At 39.2% G+C, this 26,036-nt stretch overlaps 1 protein-coding gene across 1 annotated transcript; it reads right to left on the minus strand.

Moving 5' to 3' along the window:
- Window positions 1-24,324: 24,324 nt before the first annotated feature.
- LOC143187583 (uncharacterized) lies at window positions 24,325-25,314 on the minus strand. Its single transcript, XM_076391812.1, has one exon. The coding sequence runs from the start codon at window positions 25,312-25,314 to the stop codon at window positions 24,325-24,327; it is 990 nt and encodes a 329-aa protein (XP_076247927.1).
- Between the last annotated feature and the right edge of the window lie 722 nt (window positions 25,315-26,036).

A 26,036-nucleotide genomic window follows, 5' to 3' on the forward strand; every position in this document is an offset into this window, starting at 1 on the left:
AAAGAGAGACAATGATAAGCGAGCGCCGCGTAGCGGATTTTCGGGGACTCCGCGATTTTCGCGGAGCGTCTCGCGCTCGCATGTCGAAGTCAGTCTTGCACCGAACGCTCGCACGGTAGCAAGGAACAGCATTATAGAAGAGTCTACTGAGTTAGGAAATTTGGGCACCAAGTTCCTTAGCTCTTGACGCCTTCTACGCTGTATTATCGCACTACAGCTCGCCATAGCTCCCTTCGAGAACCACGTATTACACGTGCGAAGGCAAAGCGATTGTTTAGTCGCGATAAATTTAAAAGACGAGTAACTGCGCTCTTGGAATCGGTGGCTACCCCGATTCCCTGAGCTTGCTATTCGTCGGAGGAGCAATCAAGACCTCTTCTTGGTTGAGCCCCGATATTGGCACCAACAGAGAGGGTAAACGTAAGTGTATCACCTCTGCGTTGCCCGTGTTGTGTCACCCGTTTAGTAGCAGCCCGCGTACGACGAATAGATGCGTACGTTGCGGTGAACGGTGAGTGCTACAACCTCTGGCCTTTATCCGCCGCCAAGGCTAGCTAAAGCTAGTACCGAGGGTCGAACGCTCGCGAATCTCGGCTTACAACCGTGATTCGCACGAGGCAAGCCTTCTTGGAAGGCAGGTTGAGCAGAGAAAAGGAGGATCCCTCCTCTCTGCACACTCGTCTGCCGACGCTTTCTTCAGAGCGAAGAAACGTCGGTATTACAGTCCACTACATTACCTTAACGATACGTCAAGGTACTGCTCCCCCCTCCACGTAGGCTCGTTTCGAAGCCTGGAGTCGGGAAGACAACGGTTTGGCTTGAAAGCAATACGCTCGCTGACCAGTGCGGTTTCGCCGCTCTTTTCTTTTCCAGACGCCAGCGTCGCTAAGGGACACCGGCCGGCGTCAGTCCAAGGGACCCTTCCCTAAGATTTTGGTCGAAGACCCCCAACTAAACTAAAAAATAAACGTCGTATTTAAGTCCTTTTTAGGGCCGACTCAAATTTAATTAAGTGTACAATTTTTTTTCTTGACACCCTTCTCTCAACCACCCAATCCGGACCCCGTTAGATCCCTGAATTTTCAGCGATTCTAACAAACAAAATAAACCAAACGAAAAGCTAACGTTAGAAGCGACGCAAACGCGACGAGCCAAACGTACGCCGAACGCAAAAGCCAACGTTGGGAATCTCATGGTCCAAGTAAACACGATGAGCCAAACGAAAAGCCGACGCGAGGAAGCGATAAGAAAGAGTATAAAGAGGGGGGCAGGCGAACGCGAGAGTTAGTCCTGAGTTAGACTCTGGTGGTTTTCACGTCAAAATCATTGTCAATAGTTGTAACGTCAATTGTGAACGAATAAAGGTTCCTCTTCTCGAAACTTCGTGTGTAACATATTTGGTGGCAGCGGTGGGATTTCCTGAAAATCGTTGCTGAGTCAACGTAGCTGCGGAGACGGCCAGCGGATTCCGAAACCACGAGCAACGAAGAGAATACCTGACGAAGAGCCAACTCTCTAAGAAGTACGAAAAAGAAAGGAAAGAAAACAAAAACCAAGGTAAGATGGCCGAATCAGAAACTGTTACTAAAATGCTCTCTGAAATAATGAATCGATTGGAGAAGTTAGAAACGAAGGGTGAATCACTCCGGAGAGAGGATCTCCTCTCAAAATCAATGCAGTCTGTACTGACAAGCGATAACGAATTCGAACCGGCTCCGTGTACATTGAACGAATTATTAGGAACTGTGTCCGAGTTTGACGGAGAAACATTACCGGTTGAGAGACCTTCATTTGTCAAATAGAAACAGCCAAACATAATGTCCAGAAAGAAAAAGCCCAGCTATTGTTAGGAAACATATTAGGCCAAAAGATAGTTGGAAAGGCCAGAACGGTGATCCGCGCTGAGATGATAGGAACATTCGATGACTTGAAAGAACAATTGCGACAAAACTATGGAACTCCAATCGATTCAACAGTACTTCAATTACAGAGAATTCAATGCAAACAAGAGTTCAGAGAACCCGTAAATTCGTACGTATCCCGGTTCATGAGAATACACGATGCTGCACTAAACGCCGCATTAAGTAGGCCACTACCGACAGGGTATCGCGAACTGTTATTAGAAGAGGAAAAGAAAAAAGGAGTGATAGATTTTATAAATGGATTAGACAAAGAAACCCGGTTAGAGGTAAAAACAGCAAACCCGCGATCAATCCAAGAAGCAATAAACGCGGAAATTATGCAGCAGAGACAGCACCTTTTTAAACCGAACCTAGCGAGATTTCAAAACCGTGTGAACTTCAATGCGAAAAGACCGCAACCGAATTCCCAAGCTCGTTCAAATCCCGTAAAACCCCAGGTGCGAAACACGATAAAACAATGTAATTACTGCAAAAGAATAGGACATCTAGAGGCAGAGTGTAGAACGAAACAATTTCAAAATTTTCAAACGCGCCAAGGCTTCCCAGAAACCCCACCGGCGCACGCAATCCAAGAAAACCAAAAACCCGAACAAGAAACTTCTCTGGAAGAGAACTTTCAGGGGAACACCAGCGAAATGCTATACGAATAAACACGGCAGTAGGGGATCGATTAACGTACGTTACTCTGAAATCAGAAAACGTGAAGACAAGTAAATTCTTAGTAGACACGGGGGCAGCCATATCACTATTAAAAGAATCTATGATCATCGACAAAAAGAAGATATCTAGGCAAAATATACGCGAAGTGAGAACTCTTTCACGAAGTACCTTTAAAACGGCAGGAGAATTTGAAAGAAAATTGTTCGGAAAGAATTTAAGATTTCAAGTAGTAAGAGACGAAGTTATGCAGGAAGATGGCCTGATCGGAATAGATTCGTTGAGAACGTTGCATTGTACATGGGATATAAGCAGAGGACAGTTACGATTAGAGAACAACTTGTTCAAGAGAAAAGAAGACGACAGGGAAGAAATAACCATACCGCCGAAAACGAGCAAACTACAAAAAATTAAAGTAGCTAACATCCAAGACGGAGAAGCAAAGATAACACTAGAAGATACAGATATGCTAGTGTAACGTCCCTAAAGCGATGCTACGTTGTCCATGGAAGAGCGGCTTTCCGATGGACGAAAAGTGGGGTTCGTGTGGCGTGCGGTTGAGTTAAAATCCAAAGCTTAGATCTTTCTTGACATTAATTTATTCAGTAAAACCCTATTCTAATTCTAACGTAAATACAATACTAATGCCTATTCTAATTCGTTAAATATTTATAAGAACAAATAAGGTTAATTATTATGTACAGACGAGGTTATGTTGATCGTAATCGTTATGCGATATACTTCGCGAGAGTTAGGTTATGTGTCTATGATTCGTGAATAGAAATTAAGTTATTAATTATTAATCCGTATTAATTGCGGTAGAGGATCCTCTGTATTAGACGATACGCAGTGTAAGTGTGTGTGTGTGTGCAATAGATCTTGTCTCGTATGCCCTGGTCGCTGCCGAAGTTATAGATGGCTATAACCTAAGAGCGGTCTCAAGGTTTCATGAAACATATAATCTTTGCTTGATTGCCTAAGCATCCGTAAGCCCTTCGTTATCTTTTTTACATCAGTCGCTACCTTGGAGAAAAGACTCTTCAGGCGCGGTCTTAGAAATGCGTCCGACTTAGAATGGCTTCTAGCACTTGTTGGCAAGCGATTCGTCTGCCTACGGCAAGCACGAACTCTATATTAAAGGAGCATCAATTACTATTTGGTAGAACGGTCGCTACCCCTAAAGGAGCGGTCTCGATCTTTAGTATCTCAGCTACCTCCAAGATGTTGCCCGTACTGCACTTGCTTAGAATCGTCGTAGTGCACCTGTCATAAAGCTACTCAAGATTGAACCTGTAAAGGAGCATCGAATACTCTTGATCTCTGGAAAACGGTCGCTACCCCTAAAGGAGCGGTCTCGATCTCACTGGACGAGTATCTCAGCTGCCTCCCAGATCTTCGTCTATTCGCAACTTGATGCCAGAGAGAAGTGTGTTCCTGCTGCTTTCGCAGCTCCTTTTATACTCGCCAGTCGGAGTTCGCACATGCGCAGTTGTTCTAATTCTAATGGCGCTCTTATTCTAATAGTGGCTGCTTTAACATGAAAACGTACGAAATATGCTATACTTATATGAAAATGTAATTAAAATCTATAATATATAATGTGTGTCGTAATACAAAAATGTTTATTAGTAATTGGATAACAGAATACGCACTATTATACAGTTATAAGATAGAAATAGAAAAAGATAGATATGTTTACAATAAGATGGAGAGAGACAGCGATAGTAGAGAGAGATAGAGTGAAATAGGAAGAGACAGAGACAGAGACAGAGACAGAGACAGAGACAGAGTCGTGGGGCGTTACACTAGTCACGGTGAAAGGTGGAATCGCCCGAATACCTGTAAACAACTTAAGTGAAACAGAAACCAAAAGGGTGAGAGCGACGGAAGTATTGGGCCAGAAAATCCAACCGTCAGATTTCCCAAAAAACCCTGAACCTCTTACGAAGGAACGCGAAGAATTGTTGAAACAAAACACTAGACTGGACCACGTTATAGAAGGGAAAGAACAAATATGGGAAATAATAAAAAGATATCACGACACCTTCGTACTACCAGGAGATCCCCTACCCTTAACAAATTTAACTGAACACTCCATAGAGTTAACGGACTCAACCCTAATACACACCAGACAATATAGGTTCCCACCAATTCATCAAGAAGAAGTGGCAACGCAAGTAAGGAAAATGCTAGAGCAAGGAATAATTAGAGAAAGCAATTCCCCTTTCAATTCGCCATTGTGGATAGTACCCAAAAAACCGGACGCTTCAGGTAAACGGAAGTGGAGACTCGTGATAGACTATCGGAAATTAAATGAGAGAACAAAACAGGACTCTTATCCACTCCCATTAATAGACGAAATATTGGATAAACTGGGCAATGCGAAATACTTTTCTGCATTTGATTTAGCTTCAGGCTTTCATCAAATAGCCATGAGAGAAGGAGATAAGGCAAAAACCGCTTTTTCTACTACAGACGGACACTACGAATATAACAGAATGCCGTTTGGACTGAAAAATGCACCAGCCACTTTTCAAAGGATGATGAACAACGGTCTAAGAGGATTAATTGGAAACACTTGCTTCGTGTATATGGACGATATAATAGTATTTGGAACAACCTTAGAGGAACACAATAAAAATTTGCAAATTCTGCTTGAACGATTATCGAAAGTCGGCCTAAAACTACAACCAGACAAATGCGAATACCTTAAACCAGAGTTATCATATCTAAGACACATAATATCCGCAGAAGGAATAAAACCGAATCCAGAACGAATAGAGAAAATAAAAACCTTTCCAACGTCTAAGAGTCCAAAGGAAATCAAGCAATTTCTAGGACTAGCAGGATACTATAGGAAGTTTATAAGAGACTTCTCGAAAAAAGCGTCGCCGCTAACAACCCTACTCAAGGACGGAATCAAGTGGAAATGGGGAAATGAGGAGCAAACGGCTTTCGACACATTGCGAAGCGCCCTTTGCGACGAACCAGTTCTTGCGTATCCCGATTGGAAAAAACACTTTATATTGACCACAGACGCAAGCAATGAGGCAATCGGAGCTGTGCTTTCGCAAGGAATAGTTGGTCAGGACCGGCCAGTGGCGTACGCATCCAGAACGCTCAACCAGACCGAAAAAAACTATTGAACCACCGAGAAAGAACTCCTGGCAATAGTTTGGGGAATAAAGCACTTTCATCAATACCTATACGGACGAAAATTTAAGGTAGTCACGGATCACAAACCCCTGACATGGGCTATGAACGTTAAGGATCCGACATCTAGGCTTACAAGATGGAGGCTGAAATTAGAAGAGTACGAGTACGAAATAATTTACAAAAAGGGTAAGAGTAACACTAATGCGGACGCCCTATCCCGGATTACGGAAACCAACGTACACATGGTAAACGACGGCGAGACGGATGAGACAAGTGAAAATGTACTGAGCGACCTTCAGGAGGAAGCCGCTCCAACGTATGCCGAATTTAAAAGCAGAGCAAGAGCCCTCGGAAAAGAAGAAACGCTGGAATATGATACTGGACGTGTATCCCGGAGAGGACTCGTCGTAACAACCAGCAAAACAGAGAGGGGGCTGCAAATCGATCCAGAAGCGGAGGAAGAAGCATGGTACGCTGGGCTGAAAACCAAGGTACCTCAAGTGGATGAAATAGAAGTACGAATCCTGGATCCATATGTAAAAGAAACTATCCTGCGAATGATAGAATTCATTCATAAGGAAAAAACACCAGAAAAGCGCCTAATAGTAAGATGTAATCTCACTAAGGATCCGGAAACGCGAGAAGAGAAAGAACGCTTGATAAAAAACGTGCACGAAAGCACGTTAGGAGGACATCAAGGAGTCGAAAAAACGCTCCAACGACTACGGACCACATATAACTGGTCAGGGATAGCAAAGGACGTGGAAAATTTTGTAAGGGAATGTGAGGTATGTCAAAGAGAAAGACTAAAGTATACAGCCAACAGACCGCCTCCAGGAACGCCAGACATACCAATGAAACCCAACGACAAAGTATCGTTTGATACCCTGGGACCATTACCATCGGACGGGAAGTACCGATACATTTTAGTCATACAGGATTATTTGACAAGGTACGTGCAGCTGGCCCCACTAAGAACAAAAACGCCTAAGGAGGTTATGGAAAATTTTTGGATAAGTTATTGTCGGATATTCGGGGTGCCAAAAGAAATATTAACAGATAACGGTTTAGAATTCAGAGGGGAATTTCAAGAGTTCATAGATGAGAAACTTCGAATTAGACACACGACAACCGCCGTATATCACCCGCAATCGAATGGAAAGGACGAAAGAACTCATAGAGAAATATTCAACTATTTAAGAAGCTTTATAGGAGAAAAAAATGAATGGGTCAAACTTCTACCTGACGCTACCATGTCGTACAATACAACACATAACGAAGTTACTGGAGTATACCCTTCCGAGTTTATGTCAGGCTGGAAACAGTATATTCCGATAGAAACACGTGAAATGGAATTCGGAGAAAGAATGGCATACCAGGCACTGAGCAATAGGAGACGGAAAATACAAGAGGCCGCTAAAGAAGAAATAAAGAAGCAACAGGAGAAAACGCGACAAAGGTTACCGACAGCTAGAATAGAAAGAGAATACAGAATAGGACAATACGTAATGGTCAGACGAAGGCAACCGCAGGACAAGAGACTCGACTCACCGTGGGAAGGACCATACAAGATAATACGAGTTATAGACAACCAAGCAGTTGCAATAAGGAAAAACAATAGGGAAGTAACGTATCATTTATCGGATGTAAAACCTTTCTTTGTTGCAGAAACAGAAGGAGAAAGTCCAGAAGCAACGCAAAGCCAAAATGAAGATGAATCAGCTACCGAAACTTCTGATTCTGAATATTTTAGTCCACAAAGCTTGGATGAAACCACTCAATAAAGAAGAGATAACCATAACACCTATAGAAGAAAAGAAATCGGTCTACCTAGAACACATGAAGAAAACGCAGATATACCATGGTACATGGAAAATGACGGTGGGAATAGAATACGGGCATTTGCAAGAGGAGATAAAACTGTTAATGCTACAAACAAACCAACCAGCAGAAAGATGTAAAGAAATCGAACCGTGCCTAAGCAAACAGCGAATAACACTCGAACTAGAACGAAACAACCGACTGAGTCAGGAGTTAACATCCTTGAGGAAATTCATTGGACACGTGCAGAACAGAGGATTACTGAATGTAATATGGGAAGGAATGAAAGTATTATTCGGGACGATGTCAGCCTCAGACGCAGAATACTATAACAATGAATTGGATAAGTTAAGAGAAGACAACCTCAAGATAGCACACTTAATAAAAGATCAAACCACAGTGTTACTTCATAAAATGCAAAACAACCTAGGAACTTATAAATATATACAACAACAAACGGAAAATCTGAACATTAACTTTCAACTATTACAGAACGCAACAAAAGAAGAAATTTTCAATATGGAAATAGATGAGACATTAGCAGATCACATATTCCTCTACCACGATGTGTCAGCCACTATGCAGAAACTTCAAGAAGCTATAGTGGACGGAAAACACGGAATAGTACACCCAACGATTTTACCTCCTAAAGAGCTATTTGACGCAATCAAGAGTACCACCCAGTCCGAAAAATTTCCAGTACCACTAAAAGAAGAATACTATGGCACACTATTGGATGTAAGTGAAATAGCGATAACTCTCACGAAAGAAAAGCTAATTTATAATTTCCGAATTCCCATAATAGAAGAAGACATATACATGCTATACAAGCCAATTGCCTTACCAACGTATTCATACCTACAAGGATACTCTATATACAATATAGAACTCGAATACCTGCTCTTAAACGAACCGCGAACAGAGTTTATGCCTATCAACGAAGAAGAAAAAGCACAGTTTAAAACTATAGGAAACCAGTACGTGGCACGGAGGAAACACCCGAATTACCTCACGTCATCATCAAATGCATGCCTGATAGCGCTACTCCTGAAAAAGGGCCAAGAATGTTCACAAAAATATATCAAGTTGCAAGGAACGTTGTTCATCCAACTCTTGACTAACCAAGATTGGATAGCAATCACCCCAAAGAGAGAACAGCTACACGTCCTACGCGATAAGGAAGAACCGCATGTAATAACAATACAAGACAGAAATATAATACACCTACCACAAGGCGGCGTAGGAACTACAGAAGAAGCCATAATAAAAGCCGGAGGAGATAAAAGGAATATCACGCTCAATATACCTGTAGAAACAATAGAGCACCAAGATCACTGGAAGCAAACATTGGCGGAAAAACAAATCGACGTACAGGATCTAAACATAACGTATCTCAAGAAGACTCAAGTGACAGCGCGAGACCTCCAATTACTAGGAACCACCATAGATGTAATAAACCAACAGATTGAGACACTGTCATTAAAGAAGAGAACAATGACGGTAATGGAACATCTCAAGTACTAAACGGCAATATTGGGGTATATCAGCCTAATAGGAGCAGGACTATATGTCCTATACAAAATAAACTGCTTACAACCGACATGGAACCTATTAAAGGGAATCTTCAGACCGTGCACCATCATCTACGACCACTGTTCGTTGGGAAGATACGCACAAACAATAGATAGAACACCAGCGGAACCAGTAAGAATGACGGATCTAATGCATCAAGACGAAGAACCACCTCAATACCAGGAACAAGAAACCTCACCAAGACCAAGACCACCTAGGAGAGGATTTTACAAACTTACAGTCAAAGAAGTTCAATAATTCATGTGTTGCAGGATGGGGTACACCGCCGAGTACACATTAGAGGGAAACCTATTAGAAGATGAAACCAGAAAACTGGAAACATTCATTGACATCCTAGAAAATTTCGTCTGCGCCAGAGGAATAGAAGACGACAGCCTAGTCTATACCACATTGGATGACGACGAGCAAGAACAATATTATTGCAAAAATTGTCAGCCAGAACTCACCTCGCTCACCCTTGAAGACAGAAGGAACACGTGGAAATACGCGAAGTACGGCATAGAAAGACACATTTTATCAACCCGGGCCTTAGCAGAAAGAGAACTTTGTAGCATGTGCGGAAAGAATATTCACAAGTATAGACGCGCCGAAGACTGTAACATCTGTTCGCTATACGTTACCAAATTTTTCTTTTTCCTAAAGCATAAGACACTAGACCTTAGAAGGTATATGCCGGCCTGCTATAGTGTAAATGTAAATTACGAAAACAAAACCAATCAGTATCTACCGCGAACATTTAACGAATGGGCACGCGAAAGAGATATAGCTACAAAGTTAGACCACATCCTAAACGTTGCGGAGGAACTAGAATACAACCTAATACTATTAGATAGGAACGTAGAATTGTAATCAAAATGCGAGGACGCATTTTCTTTCACCCCAGGAGGAATCTCACGGGCCGAGCGAAGTAACAAAATAAACCAAACGAAAAGCTAACGTTAGAAGCGACGCAAACGCGACGAGCCAAACGTACGCCGAACGCAAAAGCCAACGTTGGGAGTCTCATGGTCCAAGTAAACACGATGAGCCAAACGAAAAGCCGATGCGAGGAAGCGATAAGAAAGAGTATAAAGAGGGGGGCAGGCGAACGCGAGAGTTAGTCCTGAGTTAGACTCTGGTGGTTTTCACGTCAAAATCATTGTCAATAATTGTAACGTCAATTGTGAACGAATAAAGGTTTCTCTTCTCGAAACTTCGTGTGTAACAAAATATATTAATGTTATTATTAATGAAGTTTGATAAATTGAAGAAAATGATATTATTAGTATTAAAGAACTTTTATTTAATATTAATAGCGGTGATACAATTAAATTTAGAGTAATTATAATTAATAATTCTTTTATAGGGATTGAATTTATTAAAAGAATAAAAGGAATTAATTTTATGAATGTTATTAATAAAAATGCATTTATGAAATTAATTGATTTAAATATAAAATTAAATCAAGCATTAAATGGAATAATCCCGAATTTTAATGAAGTTCCCATTATTATCAGGATTGATGAGTATACATTAAAATTATTAAATAAAATTCCCGTTAAAACTAGAGATCTTCTAATAAATGAAATAAAAAAATAAAGAACTCTAATTTTCATATTTTTTGAAATAGCTAATAATGATAAAAAAATTAAGTTAGTAATTTCTATAATTAGTCAAATGAAAAATATATTGTTTAATATTAGAGAAAATAGCGATAAAAAGATAATTATTATAGATGAAAAATAAGAATAAAAATTTTTTATCATGGTAAATTTTTTGTTAAATCTTTATATTTTAGTGTATGAGCATATAAATTTTTGAAGTTTATGGAATTAAAATTATTACTAAATTACTATTACACTAAATACAATCATTATTCTGCCATCCGCTGTATCGGTATCTATCATAAGATCGAAAAACTGCTTACTTGTTCTCAATTTTATGCTTTTCAAATCGATTTCTGCGGCCCTAATTGTCCGATCTGGTTGAGTAGCGGCTCAAACTGCAGCCTGGGTGCAAACTGCGGCCTGGATTTTTTTTTTTTTTAGTATCACGTGGAGGAAATGTCCTACCGCACACCTTAGGTCTGTCAGAGTAGTGTGGGACTCTCACCCACTAAAACCTCCACGGTATCCTCTTCTAAATTCCCTATTCAGAAAGGTGGTACTTCGTAGGCAAACGCGGTTATATTTCACCAATACGTCTGGAAACTTATCGAGACATCGTTTTCAGTGACTTGTAATGCGTAGTGTCAAATTAAAATCGGCGTTTGACTTAAAATTCGCAATATTTCATCAAATGCGGATATATTTTACTGACATAGCTCAAAACTTGCCCAAATATCTATTTCAGTGATATATACTGCGTAGTCTCACGTTACAGTCGACGTTTGACGCGAAATTCGCAGTATTACAGCAAGCATGGCGATATTTCACCAGTATGACACGAAACTTGCCCAAGCATCGATGTCAGTGGTATATAGCGTAGTCTCACGTTAAAGTCGACGTTTGACGCGAAATTCGCAGTATTACAGGAAGCATGGCGATATTTCACCAGTATGACACGAAACTTGCCCAAGCATCGATGTCAGTGGTATATAGCGTAGTTTTACGTTAAAGTTGACGTTTGACGTGAAATCCGCATTATTTTGTCAAGTGCGGTGGTATTTCACCAGTATGACTCGAAACTTGCCTAAGCATCGTTTTCAGCGATATATAATGCGTACTTTTACGTTAAGGTAGGTGTTGAGTTGTGCGCCAATGATAAAACTATGTGAAACAGGCTTTCACCGATGGCGGAGTGGGGAGCTTCCGATGGGAACAGTCTTTATGACGACGCAGCACCGCGACACGCGGACATGGTAATAATATATATTTTTCTCGTAACTAAGAATTGCGGAATTTATTTCGAACCCGTTCCTCCCTAAAACAGTAGGCGTTTGACGTGAAATTCGCAATATTTCTTCAGCTCGGTGACATTTCACCAATATGACTCGGAACTTCCCAAGCATCGGTTTTAGTGGTATACAGGGTGTAACAAAAATGTCGCAGTTCCTTAAAAGGGGTGATTCAGGGGGTGATTTGAAACAACTTTTTCCTTAGTGAAAATGTAAGATGAGGCTTTGTTAACCAGTTATTAATGAAAAACACCGCCCAATTAGAGCACGAGTTTGCCGTCCGAGCGACTGCGGTGGCGTGCAGCCGAGTCCCCACCATTTTTGTCATAGATTTTTGACTATAAGAAGGCCAAGAGACTCGGTCTAGCGGGCTCATTTCCAATCCAGTTCGAGTTCAGTATGCGGCTGAGACTGGAAGCAAGATCGAGCATTTGTTCTCCTTCGAGCAGAATCACAGAGTACAGTACGTAAAGTAAATTCACTGTAACGTGGTCTTAACGACGCGTCCCCCGCATACCTCTGTGCGTAATCTAGAGAGAGAGGACGTAGTTCCGGGACACTTAAAACTCATCGACAATTGTATTCCTTCGAGTCAAACTTAAACGTGTAGTAATATACATTTTTATAAGGTTTGTTAAATTGGACTTAGTTCAATCAAAACCTTTCCTAAATCCAATAAGAAGCGAACGCGTAACGATCCCACAAATATTATATCTTTACCGCTCGAGATATATTATAAATTTAAAAGTTACGAGGCTCTACTAACATCTTCGCAATCCTTGCGACGGTCCCTTTCCTAACCTACAAGTGGCTCCTGGTGTTGGCCATTGCGCACTGGTTCGTCCACATCCCGTAGCTCCTGGCGAGTGCAAAGTTACTCACTAGTTCGTCCACAGTCTTTATTCCACCCTAGTGGCTCCCGATACTCGCCAAGTTGAGTGTTGGTTCGTCCACGAAAACCTACCTAAAACCTGAGGAGGCTCCCGGTGTTGGCCTTTGCGCACTGGTTCGTCTACATCCGTGAGGTGGCTCTCAACGAGTGCAAAGTTACCCGTTGGTTCGTCCACGAAACAATAACAATATCCCAAAAAACCCTCACCCTCGGTCGGACTATCTAGCCCTCGGATCGTAACACATTATTATATTGTCGGCGTCGGCGCTCTTCACGGTGCATTATAAACACTAAGTTTATAAGCTGTAAGCAAACGAAGGATACAGAAAATTAATAAAAAATTAAATGGAATAAGTATTTTATTAAAATGTATTATTCGGAAATGGTACTTACGACGTGATACGCCTGGTGCTCCTTGCATATGTTTTGCTGCCGCCGACGTCGCATGGCATAGAACCTCATAAACCAATGGTTTATGAGCTGAAAAAATACATAAAGAATTAATTGTATAAATTTAGGGGTGCGTGGACGCTTGACAATGTAAAAACTATCGCGAGATACTCTAGGAGTACCCTCAGACAATATCTTTTCAGTTACTGTCAATGCAATGTCACTATCTGAAAGTATTCCAGAGAGAAGCTCGTTACAGCTTAATTAAAGTATAATTAAAGTGAAAATAGTACTTACGATATCCAGTGCTGCCGATTCCAATTTTTTTGGGAATCTTTTCAATGTAAAAAAATATAATTTGGATTTTTATAAATTTTTATTCTGAATTGCAACAATGTTTCATCAGATCACACGTTATATATAGCTATCCCCACTAGTTTTGTCCCCACTAGATCATCATTCTTATCTTTCACCTGCATGGCAAGGTTCTACAGTCTCACAGCGTTCAGCTACAGAGACAATGTAGTGATGTGTTGTATGATACATGTATATTCAGGAATCAGAACCATGTTTCTAATCATAACTGCATCTTATTAATACAATATTAAATAATGCATTATTGTTGGTCTGTAATCAAAATTTTAATCAATCATTAGTCGGATCATGGTGAACAGTAATCAATCTATATCGACCTATGGTTTAAGCGTAATGAACCACAATCGAACCACATTGAACAATGATCAATCCATGTCGAACCATAATAGAACTACAATTGTACAATGATCGATCTACATCAAACCATCAATGCACCACATCGAACCACAACTGAACCATGGTTGTACCACATCGAGCCTCAACTGAACCATGATTGTACCGCATGGATCTACAACTGAACCATGATTGTACCATATCGATCCACAACTGAACCATAGGTGATAGATGATTAAACTATCTATCAAATCACAATTAAACCACATCGTGCAATGATTTATTATGATTAATGTTATATACTTCAAAATGTTATTAAATAACAATGGAATTATATCGCACAGCAATTAAATCATTACATTAAAGTAATTAAATCATTGTTACTATTACGTTAAAGGAAATGGGGGAGCGATAGAAGAAGAAGAAATATATGGTTTGATAAAATGAATACATATATATTATGCAATTTCTCTTAAACATTCAAAATTAGTAATTGAATAGTTCAAAATACATGTTTTTACTCTTATTTATTAGTTTATTTTGCGTACAATATTTGTTAATGGATTGTATTTGATTACCCGATCATGTAGAATGAGACAAGAAGCTGTAGTATTTGCTGGAATATTTTCACCACAATCAAATTCTATACGCACATCCACAGTACTCTTCTTGATTGAATCATTTTGGTGTGAACAATCAATCACCATGAGAGGACCATGTTGTAGAAACTCATCAATCGTTAGAAACGCTTGTCTATTGCTACATCCGTAATAAGCCTTAGAAAAATGGATATACGTGTTATACAAAAGAGCATATTTATTTCTGTTGAAATCAGTGTTTAGATCGTCATATGGATAGAATTCTGAATTGAGATAAATTTTCACGTTCGATAGCTTACCGTTATCAAACTCTGTAGCATTTTCACTCATTACATTTTTTTTACCAGTTTGCAAAGCAAAAATTACATATCGCGTCTTTTCCAATTGTGTAGCCGTTTTAACAGACCAAGAATGCTTAGTCGTGTTTGTAACAGAGGATACTCATACAGATCCCACGAACGAAAACACATGCTCAGATTTCGTCCACTTTTTAAAACACGTAGTAATGATAGTTTAGTAATATCATTCAATATCACATGTGGTAAGCGCCATTGTACTTTAAATAATTCGATTTCTGGTTCTAGCATTAAAGATCCTACAAGACAATTGTTATCATTGCGTGATCGTATTAAAATGAACTCGTGACGAGCATTAATTACTATGTGTTTATAATCTTCAGAAAATCCGAATAAAATTTTTAGTAGTACGCAAAAATTGAAATGGTATTTTACATTCTTCTCATCGTTCCATCTAATGTTCCATCCAGCATTCTTCATAATTTTATCTTCATCGCATGTAAATGATATGTAGTTCTTAAGTGTGCTAGTTATTCCAACGTTTCTATTGTAATCAATTTCCACACCATTCAGTTCGTATCGAATTTCGTCAAGCATGAATGCTATGCAATTATTTCCCAACTTTATAATTGATTCATCATTTCGATGTTTTATCACCACCTTGCCTTCCACGTTTAGAAAACTCTCACATGTAATGCGTATAGATCTTGTTGTTGTATAGCTATTCTAATCTCATCGTCATATCCAAACGTCGAGTTAGCATACGGATTATATGTATGAGTTACAAGCTTGACGAAACGATCGTCGAACATGGGTTGTTCAGCAATATTTAAAATATTCACTGTTTTTTAGTAATTATGCACAATGAATCCCAATGATTCTAAAAATGCGATATTCACTGCACTTAGCTTCTCTTTTTTTTCCTTTCAATGTATTTAGGGGAAGCCTTAATGTCGTATGCAGTCTTATTTGTAAAGGAAAACGTTTTTTGATGCCGTGTTTCGTTGAATACAAACATCTGATTTACATGTTAGCGTCAACGTACTTTTAAGAGAGAATTTGAGAAGGATGGCCAGATGATGACTGGTTTTTGATGGATTTATGATAGGGTCTTAGTTTACGTGTGGCTAATTGAGGATGCATGAGACTAAACAGTCCCGTTGGCAACCGATGGCTGATGGTTACTTTGGACTTCCCAGCTACCGGGTGTTGTGTGACTGTTTAAAAGAAGAGCGAGTGTTTAGAGGAGGCAAGCGGTCCGATACCGTATTGCAAAAGAATGGGAATATTGTTCCTAAAGGATCTGGCCACGGAGTGGGGAAGGCTATGCATTTTGGTAAGAGGGCTGTGTAAATCCCACGGCACTTACCCCAGAACATTGTGCAAGGAACCAGTTTTCGGGTAGTTTTCTTGACATACATGTAGTACATGTAATACATGGATTATCGACGTCGCCGTATGTGTAACTTTACTGTAATTTCTTCTCCACGAAAATCAATTAACCAGTCTGATCTATGATGCGTATTGTTAGATCCGTAATATTCCGTGCAATGATTGGAAGGTAAACGACTTGAGCAGGCGTTTCTGATATTTCATATCCAGGTGGTACGTTTGAGGAGAATGCATGTATCGTATGTGCGCACTTATCATTGTTGTATGCGCCAGCAGTTATATTGCATTCTACTCGAATAATGTTTATATCCATGGTATTAATTGAGCTATCCGATTCATGCCGCTGATTCTGTTTCAAAGCGCGAGTGGATGAGAATCCTAACAATGAACCAATGTTGTTAGGTTTGGTAAAATTTATTCGATAAGCACACTTTATTTCTCTCTTCATAGTATTGTTATTAGCCCGAATTAATAAATTATCATAGGCATTGTTATCATCGTCATTAATGTCAAAGTCTATATCCATTTTAGATACATCTGTTTTTAAATAATTATTAGACGACGAGTAGTCTGCATAATTGCGCGATTCAGATACTTTCTTATTGCATACAACTCATATGATCCATCGGGAATCACTATTGCTTTGTCATCCTTATCAAAGTAAAATGTATTATGGAAAGAATTCACATTTGGTATCGTATTATATATTTCAAAAGCTGTTAGACCAAGCTCATAAATATCATCACTCAAATCTACAGGCAGAAATTAGCTTACCGCCAGAATGTTACTCTTACCACTTAATGTAAATGTTATCGACATGTTTCAAGAAACAGCCCAATTCATACTGAATTATGATTACAAAGATTCAACGTTTAAATTTACTATCAACCGTTTGTAGAAATTGTAGGCACAATTGTCACAATTGGCACAATACGGAGCGAGATAAACTCCTCGCCCTTCCATAGCTCGATTGTGACGTTGCATTCCTTCCAGTTGGCCTTCCGTAGCCTTTTTATTATTTATCGCCTTAGCTACCTCCGCTGCCCCACCAACTAGTGAGCCCAGAACACGTAACAATGATAAAATAGGTAAAATACAACCACGTCTTGCAACTGGAAGTATCCGCTTTCTTCTTGCTCCAGTCTTATTTTTGCACTTATTTGTTGTTTTCGTTCCCATTCCAAGTTTCGTTTTAGTTTTCATAGCAGCCCAAAGTGTTGCAGCTGCAGCTTTTTCACTCAGGGTCAAATCTTTTGTAGTGATACGTTTTTGCGCTTTGTCAGCTCTATGTCTCTCACCTAGATTGTTACTATGCGAATATGCAATATCGTGCTCACGACATGCAGCATCCAAGGGATTGATGCCTGAATCAGCTCTTGATAATCGCTTCGAAAGATGAGTTCCTGGGCCACAAAATTGATATCCAGGCATATGCAACTCAATGGGAAGAGCGTTTATTGCTCGATTCAAAAACCCACTACCAGCTTTTACTTTTGCCGAAGACATTCACTACAGCTTTTAATCAGTGGTTCTGGACCATCAATATGTGTTTGCTGCCAAGGACGATTGTAGTGTTCCAAACACCGGCGATATTCTTGAGCCTCCTTATCAGCTTTTATATATTCCGGAAGCTTATCCCACAAATTGTCAATATATGTATCAAACTTGTGCAATAAAATATTCTTTGGTATATATTTCAACTGTTCAGAGGTTAAATCATGAATGTTGATGTCATCTGATACGATGGGAAACATTTCGACTAGTGAACAAATCTTAATTTGGTGAATGTATATATAAGAGCGCCATGGATGCGTATGTTTCAGAATCTTGAAAACATGCGGTTCGTGAGACAATCAATGATTATACGTGTAAAATATTTCGACAATAGAATTCAAATAACTGGCAACAACATGGGATACAGACATGGTAATATGCTACCAAACACTATACGTGGAATTATTTGTGGTCCATCCAATTGTGGGAAGACCAACGTGTTAATAAGTTTATTAGAAAGCCCTTATGGTGTACTATTTGAGAATGTCTACGTGTATTCAAAGTCCCTGCAGCAGCCGAAATATCAGTATTTGGAGAATTTATTGGCATCAGTAGATGAAATTGGTTATTTTAAATTTTCAAACAATTGCGATGTTATTTCGCCACAGTAATCGCTTCCAAATTCAATTTTCATTTTTGATGACTTAGCATGTGACAAACAAGATACGATAAGAGAGTATTTTTCAATGGGGAGACATTCAAAGGTAGACTGTTTCTATCTCTGTCAAACGCAATCAAAAATTCCCAAACATCTTATACGCGATAGTGCGAATCTGTTGATTTTGTTTAAACAGGATGGTACATAATTAAAACATGTCTTTTGATGATTTCAAAACATTGTGTCGTAGTTGTTGGCAACACAAGTATGGTTTTGTTGTGATCGATAAGGATAGCTCGATGTCTAATGAACTTTCTTGTTACAGGAGGGGATTTAATGAATTTGCAATAGCATAATGGAATCAATTGTTAATTGTCGCGCCGCACGAGAAGAACGTTTCTGTTCAAACAATGATTGATGGACAAGATATGAAGGACCGTGAGAGAATTGCAAAGGAAGATGCTAACGCAAGTGAATCTATTCGCAAAAAATATCGAGCTTTGAAAACAGGCAAGATGGATGAAGATGCTGCATTGAACAGATATTTTAAACCACTTGTCGACCCCTTAAAACCGATTGCGGAAAATACTTATACAATGGAAGCTGATGAACAGATTGTGAAAAATGTCTCTGCAATGGACGCTGATGAATCATTGTTATCAAGTTCAAATACTAAATTGAATGATACAATAACACCTGTACAATTAAAAGTGAATAATATAAAACGGAAACATTCATCGGATAAATCATTCATGACCTCTACACGAATTCAATCGAAACGAAAAAATGTTATACGAACCAAGTCATCGATTTCTTCTATATCAGTGGATCCGGTGGTGCAATCGTCGACTATCGATGAGGATGATGTTTTTGAAACTACTAATGGATCGATTCTAACATCTGCTAGACAGCAACTACAGACATCCGAAGGTCATGAAACACTTCATAGCTATCTTGGCCCATTAGGTATCAAATACATAGGTGCACAAAAATTCAATATAGACAAGGACGATAATATATTTATAGATGATGTCAAATACATTGAAACACCAGGTTTATATGAATTAATTTTTATCAGAATTCCTGACGATGCAGTGTACACTGATACTGATAAACAAAAACGCAACAGCAAATTGATGGTAACCAATGCACACAAGCGTGATCTTAACTCTCAAAGCCCCATGGGGTAACAAAGGATACAAATATAAACATACAGGGAGTAACAAAAATGTTACAGTTACTTGAAACGGCAGATTCAGGGGGTGATTTGAAACAACTTTTTCCTTAGCGAAAATATAAGATGAGGCTTCGTTAATGTGTTATTAGCGAAAAACACCGGCCAATGAGAGCACGAATTTGCCGCCCGAGCGACCGCGGTAGCGTTGGGTACGCGCTGGTCGTTACGATTGTACTCCGAATAAGAAAGTCGGCATGCGTCGAAGGAAATAGCATTAGTATGAAAATATTTGCATAACGCATAAACGAAAAAGCAATGCAACAAAAAAAATGAACGGAGAATTGGAGAATTAACGTTGAAGACAAAAAGGTTGAAAGTAGTCTGCGTTAGATTTAAAACATAATAATCACTAATGAATTAAATACAATTCATCTGTAATTTGTAAATCTATGTCACTGGGTCACTGTACCGACCTTGGTCATCGACCGTCGAAATAGTTTGTGGTTTGGTAGAATTTTTCCAAAGAAGCTCCTTGTACCCCCACGTAGTTTAAGCACCTCAGACCTTCCTTGTTCGGACACTCCGAGGTCACGTCTCCTTCGAAACCAGAGCAATAAAGCCATAAATTACCTAATGCGTGCCCCTGATCTCTGCTAAGGCGGTTAGACTGGTCCTAACAGCGACAACTGGACACATGGTGCCCACAATTTTTTTCTTATTCTTTGGGGACGAAAAAGAGTTTCTCTTCTTCGCGGACCCTTTTGGACCGATGCACGATGTGTCTGTTTTCTATCTCGAAGCATTGGATACGTAGTCAGTAAAAGAATGGAGTGAGCACTTTTGTAAAACTGCTTGTTGGTACTCGTTGTGCACTTCTGCAAAGCACATGTTTTCTTGACAGATGCTGATTTTCTCTCTCTCAACCATGTGGTCGCAGTGAAAGTTAACTAATAATAGAACGATGGAAAACTATGTGAGGGTGGAGGGAGCTTCTTTGATAAAATTCTACCCTAGTGTAACGGATCGTGTGTCGTACATAAAACGTTCACGGATAGAGCGGCTTACCCGTGAACAAGGGGGTAGGATTCGTGTGGCGCGCGGTTAAGAAATGAGTTCCATAGACTATGATTTCTCTTTTGAAATATAACAAGAAACTATTTATTAGCTAAATGTTCTACAATAATAGGTGTCTTAACTTTATTCTTATAATGGTACTACCTTTAGTCCTCTGCGTAGTAGATTCTTATCACTATGCAATGAATGCTTATCACTAGATTTTAATAGAAATAAAATACTAATTAATCTTAATTTGAGCAGGTGGCAGTGATAGAATGCGTCAAGTAAAGACTAAGGAGCTAGTTGAAGCTGTCTCAGTCGGTAATGGAGAAGCTAATCAAAACTGCTTCAATTTAGAGGATCAAGGAGCTAGTTAAAGCTGCTTTAGTGAGATTCGGAGTTTTGGGGAGGACTAGGGTTTTTAACACTTATTATTTTAACACTGATTAAATTTTAGCACTTAGTAATTTCGAAGAAGACCCTCCGCTGGGGCTGGCGCTGCCCTATTTATACATGGAAATTGCCTCCCTCTTTTGGGCCCAATGACTGACCTTGGTGTAGGGGCAGCGTCGTGTTGCACTTGCGCGTGTAGGTGTCATCGCAGGATATGCGTCCTCTATTGGTTCCGGGTTTTCAGCGTATGCATCTGGTGGTGTTTGCGCCGGCGTACAGAGAGCGTTGTTTGTTGATTGGCTTGTACTGTCATCATTCGGTCGTCATCCTGTCGTCAGCGTGTGTTCCATCGCATGCCATAGGATGTCGCCCTGATGACGTACCGATCCCGTGCGCACGCGCGCCGCGTGTCACTGGCGCGAGGATTCGATTGAGGATTCGATTGAGGATTTGATTGAGGATTCGATTAGGGTTTTCCTTCCACTGCCACTGTTCGAATTTTGATTATCGCTTATTATTTATTAATTATTAAGGGGAAATGTCTTGCGACACCGGACTTCCTCACAAATGAGGTCGCGACTGGTCGTTACACTAGCATAAACCATTTCGACGGTCGGTGACGAGGAGCGGTACAGTAACCCAGTGACACAAGTTGACAAACTACAGGTGAAGTTTGTTCTCCCGTCCCTTTATTTTTTGTTATATTTCTTTTTTGCTTATACGTTATGCGAATAAGAAATTTACGTATTCGCGTTGTTACGTTGCACGTAGTTTTCCTCGATATTAACTAATTATTCACTTCAAGTGATAAACAGAAAAAGGACTCGGTATTATTTATTGTGACGCATTCAGTTTTCATACTAATGCTATTTTCTACGATGAATGACGGCATTCTTGTTCGGAGTACAACCGTAGCATCTAGCGCGCGTACCCAACGCTACCGCGCTGGCTCGGACGGCAACCTCGCCCTCTCACTGGCCGGTGTTTTTCGTTAATAACTCGTTAGCGAAGCCTCATCTTACATTTTCGGTAAGGAACAAGTAGTTTCAAATCACCCCCTGAGTCACCACTTTCAAGCAACTGCAACAGTTTTGTTACACTCTGTATAAATCCTCCCCTACTTGCTCGTGCAATTAAGAGCCGAACAGGTAGAAGATTTGAACATACTACACCAAATGTCATAACAGTTAACAAGCAGATACCAAATTCTATGCCAGTAAACAATAACCAAATCGGTTATATACATTGGGATGATCCAAACGAATTAGTAGATCGTCTGCGTTTGTTAGAAGCATCGCGTCAACCGGGTAAAAATTCACACGACATCGAGTTTCTATCGATTATCGAAGAACTTCGCGAAGCAGGTCTCATTATAAATTAAACTGCAAGCTCATAATTGATTTATTCTCAACGAAATGTTAATCAATAAGTTTGGGGTATCACTTAGAAAGTATGAGACCTCACCAGTATAGTAGTATAAATGGAGTGGCATGTTTCGAAATTATATGCACGATAACGCGCTCTACATGATTGATTCCAACTTTGACGCAAAATACTACAAAATTCGAAATGTTACACAGCTGGAGGCCAACACAGATGCAGTCAATAAGCAGTACTTGGAACAATGCATATCAATCTTAAAGGTTCAACAGCAGGAATTTGAGAAAAAGTTGAGCACATTTCAAAGCAATGTGGTAACAATACAGAATAATGTTCAACAGATACAGCAGGAATTTGAATAAAGATTGGCTACATTTCAGAACAATTTAATAATACTGCAAAATGATGTTCGACAAGTATTGCATGTATTGAACCCTCATTCTCAAGAGGAAGATTATATAACAGACCACAGCAGTAACAACAATGTAAAAATCAATGAAATCTAAGGAAAAGCATAGCCTCGAAAACCAACAGCTTGTAAAGGAGTTGCATGCGTCAGCACGAAGAAATTTCCCCCGCAGACGTGTTATCGTACATGGATATGATGGTCTGTGGCAAGCTGATATGGTTGATATGCGTCCATACTCACGATTCAATGAAGGTTATCATTACATACTCACAGTTACAGATGCATTAAGCAAATATGCATAGGTTATACCACTCAAAACAAAAAATGGTTTCGAAGTAGCCAAAGCATTTGCAAAAGTAATTCGAGATCGATGTCCAAAAAATTTACAAACCGACCAAGAAAAGAAATTTTACAATGCTGATGTACAGAGATTCTTAAAAAAACATAATATTAATCAGTATTCAACATATTCAGTGATGAAGGCTTCCATCGAGGAACGTTTTAATCGTACTTTAAAGCATCATATTTGGAAACTGTTTGTACTCATTGGAACATACAGATGGATCGACGCATTACCGAACCTTGTGGCTGAATACAACATACGGAAACATAGGACTATTAGAATGCGACCATGTGGTGTTGCCCCTACAATTGCTGGTAAGCTTTTGAACACAGTATATAGCCATATAAAGATTGCTGCTTCACCGAGATTTAAGGTTGGTGTCTCTGTACGCGTCAGCAAATACAAAACCGTTTCCGACAAAGGATATACACCATATTGGACTCCTGAAGTGTTCAAGATAATCAAAGTATAGATAACTAATCCTGTGACTTATCTGCTGCAAGATTCATGCGGAAAGCCTATTGCAGGAGGATTTTATGAACATGAATTACAACGCGTTATCAATCCCGATGTGTATTTAGTGGAAAAAGTATTACGTAAGGAGGATGATAAAGTATATGTTAAATGGTTAAGGTTTGATAATTCACGCAATTCATGGATACATGAAAATAATGTACTGTAAACATAAAAGGATGTTTTTACTACAACGTTAATATAAAAGATGCAAATAAATCGATTTTCGTAAAATAATTTTAATCTATTATTGTACAGCTTCTATCCTTTACAACTTTATTTTATAATGCCCCCAAGCTAGTATATCATTTGAATCAGATATAAGATATCGCTTATCATCATATGGACTGAGAGCAATTTTCAATTTTGTTACAATATATACCTTATGCAATTCAGATCTTATGCATGACTGACGACGAGATATTTCATATGCATTGCGTAAACAATGCTTGTAATCATCGAAATTGATCATTTTGGCAACAACATTGTTTTTGACAATTTTCAACGTTTTGACATCTTTTTTACCAAACACTTTCACAGCATACGCCTTTGCTCTGAGTCCAATGAATTCAGTCATTATTGAATCACTGTTTTCATAATTCATCGAACCAGCCCTTTCTTATTGACAAGCGGTATACCATATACATTGTCTTTTGGATAATCGCTGGTGCCGAATCTATGGATATCGCATTTCATCATCTCATAAACATGTTCACATTGAATATAATAAATTAAACTATCTGTGTCAGTATACATAATTTTACAACTTCGTTGGTGTAATGGACACATATAATCGTAGTGGAATATGTTTAGAATGGCCATACCAACGTAAATTGATTTGTTGAATTTAACCATAAGTTTACGCAACTCAATTGCAACTAAATTTTCTGAAAGAATACTTCTGCTTTGAAAGTTAGGTTTTGAGATTATTGCCTGTACACCAAATCTTCCATCCCATTTTGTCAGATGTTTTACATCAACATGATTTCGAACATTTTTCATTGTTTTACCAAATACTGCATTGTTCTTTAATTTATACAAATTTTTTTCAAAATCATTTGATGCATGTGTTCGAAATTGAGTATTGAGTTCTATATAATCGCGAAGCCATGGTGATTGATTAAATTCGAGAATGCGTTGTATCTTTGTAATGTGAAGACCATGATGAATACACTGTTGTAAGTTGCAATAATGTATACCGTAACGCTCCTTATCGTATAATGTAGCCAATAACTTATCCTGTTTCTTACCAGAGGATTTGGCACGTGTTGGACAAAACGGTAGATCAGCATGATCATCATGTAGATGTTGTGGATATTCTATATCAACTTCAAGAATATAACCTATCGATGAATCAATTGCAATTGAGGATACATCAAAATTTTCAACACTATCGATCCATTGAAATCCTGCATATGGTAATGGTTGGCACATTGCCCATCCATATAAATTGTTTATATCAAAGTACATGAGGTACGATGACGATTTCGATGGATCATAGGATAACATATACTTATTATTGGCTTGCGCATATCTCCCAGAACATTGACTCAAACCACCACGTATACACCGCTCGGTAAACAAAACCATTTCGATGTCAGTGAGCAATTCAAAATTAACTTTAGTATGCTTTAAGGGGGCAGACTCCTTGTGTTTTGAGCTGTGTGCGTGCGCTCACACAAGCAAAGAAAGTCATACACGTATACGCGATGAGCGAGAGAGACAAACGGTTCCGCAAATTAAGCTTTACGTCTCGATACTTGCAGAAATGAATTTTTCGCGGGTACAGAACCCACGAGTAGACTTCACTACAGGGTGCTCTGGTCCGTTTAAACTCCAATAAACACTATACGTTGAGAAAACTGTAAAATTACAAACTGTAAGCATGAAACAGACGCTGTTGTAAACTAGCAAGATGGCTGCCGAAGTGTCATTTTCGCAAATATCTCACGATTTAATGGTTCATAGCTCATAGCACACCAGTGCACCCGTTTTGACACAAAAATAGTTCAACGATTTGCCGTTAGAAGCGTTAATGGTATATCTCAATCAATTTGGTCATATTACCATCAGCATCGATAAAAATACAGATCAGTCGGTAAATGTAATCTAGAATTTGACAGCTGAATAGCGTATTCATCGAATACACGAATCAGACGCAAGAAAGGCTTAGTTGCCAAAATGTATTGAAAGTTTCGTTACGCTGTTGCCACATATATGTATGTACATATTACAATTCTGCCCATCAGGAAAACTCGAACGAATCCAACTCCAGCCGAGATTTTGATTCTTAATAATAAGGGAACATCGCG

The sequence above is a fragment of the Calliopsis andreniformis genome, unplaced genomic scaffold, assembly GCF_051401765.1.
Source record: "Calliopsis andreniformis isolate RMS-2024a unplaced genomic scaffold, iyCalAndr_principal scaffold0086, whole genome shotgun sequence".
Classification (NCBI taxonomy): Eukaryota; Metazoa; Arthropoda; class Insecta; order Hymenoptera; family Andrenidae; genus Calliopsis; species Calliopsis andreniformis.